The 6,113-nt window shown below is 30.8% G+C and overlaps 1 protein-coding gene across 1 annotated transcript in view; it reads right to left on the bottom strand.

The window, feature by feature from the left end:
- Positions 1-1,672: 1,672 nt before the first annotated feature.
- LOC106103603 (corticotropin-releasing factor-binding protein) overlaps positions 1,673-6,113 on the bottom strand; it is a 9,849-nt gene continuing 5,408 nt past the window's right edge. Inside the window, exons 5-6 of the mRNA XM_013283385.1 lie at positions 2,740-2,848; positions 1,673-1,885 (exon numbers count right to left, since the gene is read on the bottom strand). Coding sequence (XP_013138839.1) covers positions 1,734-1,885; positions 2,740-2,848 — 261 coding nt within the window. The 3' untranslated portion in view covers positions 1,673-1,733. The remainder of the gene's footprint in view (positions 1,886-2,739; positions 2,849-6,113) is intronic.

Genomic DNA, 6,113 nt, shown 5'->3' with positions numbered 1-6,113 from the left:
GATCCGAACAAATTGTCTAAATCGATGTGCCCACTGTGGGTACTTAAAGGAGTACTTTGCTGATCGCTTGATCCGAAATTCCGAGCAAGCGTATAGTTTGGATATCATTATACATGTGTAAAGTACAGTAGAATACAAACTTCGTTAGATAAATGTTCAATGTTATTTGTGAAACGCTTGCAATATGTGCGTAATTTGAACGTAATGTAGACTCTGCTTTAAATTAGGTGCTAAATGTATACATGTCGGTGTGCACTTCATTTTATAATCTTTTTGAGAAAAAAAAACAGAAATGCGTTTGACATTGGACAATATCTGTTTTATACTTTGTATCCAAATGGGTGAAAACCGAACAATTCATAGTATAAGGGCAGGCTTTTTTCCGCTATTATACAATCATATTTGTATGTAGATGTTTTAGAGAAAGTTTAATGTCAGTAAACGAAAATGTTGAAATCAAAGCTTTGTAGTTATATGGATAATTGGTTAATTCTGTAAGTAATCACGCCATACTCTGAAGTACACCTAGATCCTTAACACGTTATTTCTATTTGAAATAAAAGAATGAAATAGTTAATTTAACAGAAATATTGTTTTTTAAAATTCGTTTGTACAGTCGCACTAAGATTTGTTTGTCTGTAGAAAAAAAGGAATATTTTTATCCAAATATTGTTAGACAATAGTTGATAATTTGCTTTAAATATTTATTATTATTATCTCTATCCTGAATAAATAAAACTAACTGAAATCGTTTGTTTACTTTTACCTTAAAGTTATTAGTTTAAAACAATGTTTATAATTTATTCTGAAACTAACTTTCGCCCACAACTCCATCCATGTAAAATTTATAAAATTGGCCTGAGTGTTCTTTCAGAGTGTCCTCTACATCTATGCCAAATTTCATTGATATCCGTTCTGCAGTTTAGACTACAAACTCTAATAAAGATCAATCCATCTAAAATTTCGCATATATTAAAATTCCGACCCAATATTTTAAATTAAAGCATACTTACTGAAAACGTTCTCATATTTACTTTAAACTGCTGCCATCTAGCGTAGCTTTGATAAAAGTTAAGGAAACAATGTTTTCGCATTTTGTGGAAAAATGTCTGATCGCAAGATGTCACCTGTACCTCTTAAACAAAATTACAATTTAGTTAAAACCATGTTAAGGCCAATAGTGTGTTACAAAAAAAAGGTCTCTACATTCTCCACTCTTCTGATTATTAAAAATATTAATTGAATGATAATATCCCCATGTTCCCAGGATACTGTTTCTGATAAAACTAGTTTAAATCCTACAGAGATTTTATGAAATAAAACATCAATAGGAAGAGTTAAGTTTATATTTATTGGTTCGGGTTATCTTAGAACAATGTTCACATAATTATTTTGACTAGATTAAAATACATGTACACGAACGGGAGAGATTCATTTGTTACACATAACTGAATGAATATCCCGACTAGTTTTGTTATATTGTGATGATAACATTTTCAATTATTATAAAATGTATAACAGAACATTTTGTTAACTTCATACAGAAGACAAATAAAACGGTAGAAATCGTAACTAAAATTAAATTAACTCATATATGTGTATTATAATTTTTTTATTTTCTACATCAAGACAAAAAAATCACACAAATACCTAAAATTACATCAGTACACGGGACCATTGCGTTACATTTCGTTTTCATAAGCGGTGTATAGAGGGCTCTGATTACGATGTATTTATTTATCGAGGGGAGCGCAGTTAAAATAGGCGTCTTGAATATGTTCAACTATCAAGGGACTGAAGCCGATTGTCACGGAGTTTTTGTACAGGCCACTGGACACCAAACGGACGACGGTTTCCTCACAGGCGATGAACAAGGGTCGTTGACCTGAAACATAAGTCGTATCCATTTTTAATGTTCTTTTGCTATTGTACTCGAATCCTTGTGTAATTCGAGAACTATTGTTATTTGTCTTCATTCTACTGGGATATCGTTTATTTGTTAAAAGATTTTCGTTCATCCTTCGATAAAATTTCGTACAAGATTATGTTATAATTTACATTGTTAGTGAAAATGGAATTACATTTTTTACTTGATATGAAAATATATTTTTAAATTTTCGTCATTCAAAGGAAAGTTGCGAAATCTAAGTAAAGACGTCGACGGCTAGAAAATTACAATTTTAATTTTCAATTATGAAAACAGATTTTTATTAAAATTTAATTAAAGTTCCTTACAATTTATGAAGAAAAATATTTTAACTTAAAACGACTCTTGTAGAGCAACCAATAAGTAGCACAAAGAAAAGCAATTTTGCTTCTGTTCAAGATTTATTATCATCAATCATTCTTCACGTCATAATGTCTATTCACATCTGCCTTATCAAGTTGATCCCAACAGATCCTTAGTTCAAGCATCACTCCGTTAGATTTACGATTTCATTATAGACAACTCTGCAGATTGTCGAGTCATTTTAAAATTAGTAAATAATACGGAATTTTTCACTAGTAAATTTATTCTGGAAGATACGTCATCGATAAAATCGACTTTAAATAGTGACGTCACATCAATTTGCATGTTCCAGATTTTTTGGTACATATTACAATATGACGTGGCAACAAACCTTTCTGAGTATCCTCAGCCTGAATACATTGTCATCCTTTACATACCACTTACAAAACCTGAGATACCAAAAGTGTCAAACTGTTTTGGCAGTGTAAATTCACAATTTAGTACATTACCTGCCATAGAATCCAATCCACAGATGTTATCCAGCACCTTCATCTTCGTATGATCGAGGCCGGTAGCTCCGCCGATGTCCACGTAGTCAGGGAGACCACGCTTTTTACACTAAACAAATTATTAACAATTTAGTAAATTAGATTTGCTTCACTAAACTCTACAAAATTTTGTTTAAGTATTTAAAAATAACCAACGCAACGGCAAAAAATAACAAAGAAAAAGAACACTTTGTACATCACAGAGGTTAAGGCGAAACGACAAGAAACATTAATATGAAATGTTGAATTTCAAAGAAATATTAATGGCAAAAAATATGAATCCCATTAAAGTAAATGTATGAAACGTTTATAATTTAGTTATTTTTTGTTAAAGGTCCTTTGTAGAGGTTCCTTTTGTTTTACATTTTTCCTTAATTATGAGGATTAGGTTTTGTAATAGATGTAGCAAAATATAGCTTCTTATAGCGTTGTATATTTCTTTAAATGTTTACGAAATAAAATTTTACTATTGTTAAATTGCAAGTTAAAAATTCACTACAAAAATGCCAAATTATCAAGGGAGGAACGCTTTTAGTGCAAATTTAAACACATCAATATTCATTGCATCCGACGCACGGGAATCAGACAAAATTGAGTTGCTTTTTCAATCTATAAGAGGCTTTAAGCCTTCGGAAAGTTGCATATATGTTCCGTAAAACTATTTTTAGTGTTAACTTTATAAATAACGAACCTTGATAATACGTATTTAGTATAACGTCAAGCCGTGAAACAGAATATTGCTGAAAAAAGTTACACAAGTTGAAAATAGTTTCAGTTAAGAAAACAGAACTCGTGCACTTATATTTATTGATAAGTACAATGTAACGACTTCAAATATCGTTAGCAAGTGTTGTTGTACGGTCAGCCACCCACGTTAGCCGACGCTATCTGTTGTGTTGGATATCTAGTTCACGACATTAAGAACAAAGCCGAGGGTCGCTAAGTGGATAGATTTTGCCGTGATAATTGGCATTTTTAATCACTCTCGAGTTAATTTTATAATTAGCACGTATAGAGTGAAATTTTCGTATATTTGTACAGAAACATACATGATTTTTTATACTCTTTAAAAATATAGACATAGTATGTATTTTTCATGAAGTTTTAGGTATGAAAACTTAAGTTAAACTTTTAGATAAATGACACATTAAATTCTACTGTACTGTTCAAAGTATTTATTTTTAAGTTAAGCTTTTTAAAAGTGTGAATTAGGTCAGAGCGCAGCCGCTGATAGCGGCTGTTGAACTTCCAAGCAAACATATTACAAAGCTTATCTTGAGCTTTCAGCGTTATAATGCCCTAGAAACTTTAAAAATGTAACAATGCACGATAGTGTTAAAAATGTTATACTGACTTAGTACTACATAACAAAAGTTCAAGTGAGTTAATGAACGGAAATGTAATATACATAACATTAGTTCTGTTTACCGTTTTGCTGTTAAATATAATCTTTATGAAGTAATTAAATGAACGCTAAAACTATTACTTTAGTGGAATCTTCAAAGGATAGTGATGAGCTAAAAGTCAAAAGGGTTCATGTCGGGTTTATCAAATTAAGCTTTGATCGTGATAGGTCTCGGTCGATTGACTAATTTACTGACAGAATTTATTTACTCATTAACTTACTGAAAGGATTTGCGTTAGTTAAATTAAAAAAAAAATATTAAACTTTTTAATTTTACTAACATTATAAACGCGAAATTTTAAATGGATGTATTTTTCCGTAGAGTTTGTAGCCTAAACTGCTGAATGAATCTCGGCACAAATTTAGAGGAGAGTCTGCAAGAACCCATAAGTTATTTTTCTTATAATCCTAGTTAAAGAAGAATTTAAGACGTCCAAAATTTCACATAGCCGATTTCTAAATTTTAAGACGCTATAAAAATAATACAAATAGATACGTTGTTAAATATGTGTTCGTGTACTTGAGTATAAATACATTCAAATATTGTGCCTCATTATGGCTCTTTTAACATCGCTCTTTTTATTATATCGTAAATTTTATGGATGTACATACCTTGGGCTCCTATTTACGCTACCATATTTACTTTATGTAACTATGTCATATAATAACTTAATTAAATCGCAGATTCTTTTCACTTCGTTTTTAAACATAAAAATCTATTTTTGGTAACTAACAATAATGATGTTTAGTTAATGTTTCGAAGTAATTATTTCATACAAATAAATCTAATTAAGTTGTTATTGACATTAAGTTATTTTGTAAATTTGTATATTGGCTGTAGCGCTACCCACAGAATTAACAAGATTAATTGGGCAGATAAGCCCGTTGATGCGGCGAACTTAATGAAAATTTGTTGGAAAATAATTATTGAAGTTACACAGAATTAGTATCTTTATAATTTACCTACATTAATTTAAATAAAATGTAACTACGTATTCATGTAATAGATAAATCCATACAATATATATTGAACTTTTCTCAATATGTTTTATCCGATTAACGTATCTTTATCAAATCCGTGCACCCGAAAGATTATACACTAAATTGGATTTAAAAAATATTTAAATTAATAGAACTTACGAAATGAATAGTCCCAGTCTCAAGGTTCAGCGGGCCAGACTTCACAGACTGTCCAACATCAAGAGCCAATATTTGCACGATGGCTGGCGCTATGGCCAACACAGAGCAGTTGCCAGCTTCGCCGTGGTTGCGAAGAGTGTACACGCCTTCCGGGTCAAACACCATAATGTTGCACGCTGCAAAACAATATGAATATATAACACCATACTCAGAGTGGCTTAATAGTTACTTAAATAGACTTCCTGTGTACTTATTAGTAAATTAATTTTAAATGCGCAAGTATATCAACGAATTATCATAACTCCGTACTTTTGATACGCATCGATCGACTTAAAACCGAAATGTTACTGAAATTTTTTTTCCAAATATAACCAAGTAAAACCCTCCAGCAACTATTTACCGAATCTAAACAATGAATTTTACTATTAAACTAGCTGTTACCGTGCGGCTTCATCCGCATGGAATTATGAAAAAATATTTTTTTTTTGTTTACATTTGTCAAATTATCAATAGCAAATGTCAAAATGACATGACATGATTAACCTCGACAGTCTTGCTTCCTTGATGTTGGCAGCAACTTATGGTTTCTTTCCCATATTAGAGTTATTATCCAAACATTTACCCCCTAAGTTTAATGGCATGAAAATATATAGCCTAAAGCGTGACGTAAGTGTAGAATTTTATTAAAGAAAGAATTATTCAAAAATAAACTTTTTAATAAAAAAACAAAACCGACTTCCAAACAAAATACACTAAAAACAAAACAAAATGCACTAAAAACAAAACAAAA

The sequence above is a fragment of the Papilio polytes genome, unplaced genomic scaffold, assembly GCF_000836215.1.
Source record: "Papilio polytes unplaced genomic scaffold, Ppol_1.0 DF823731.1, whole genome shotgun sequence".
In the NCBI taxonomy this organism is placed as follows: Eukaryota; Metazoa; Arthropoda; class Insecta; order Lepidoptera; family Papilionidae; genus Papilio; species Papilio polytes.
The sequence above is the reverse complement of the archived record's forward strand: the minus strand, read 5'-3'. Positions and strand labels throughout refer to the sequence as shown.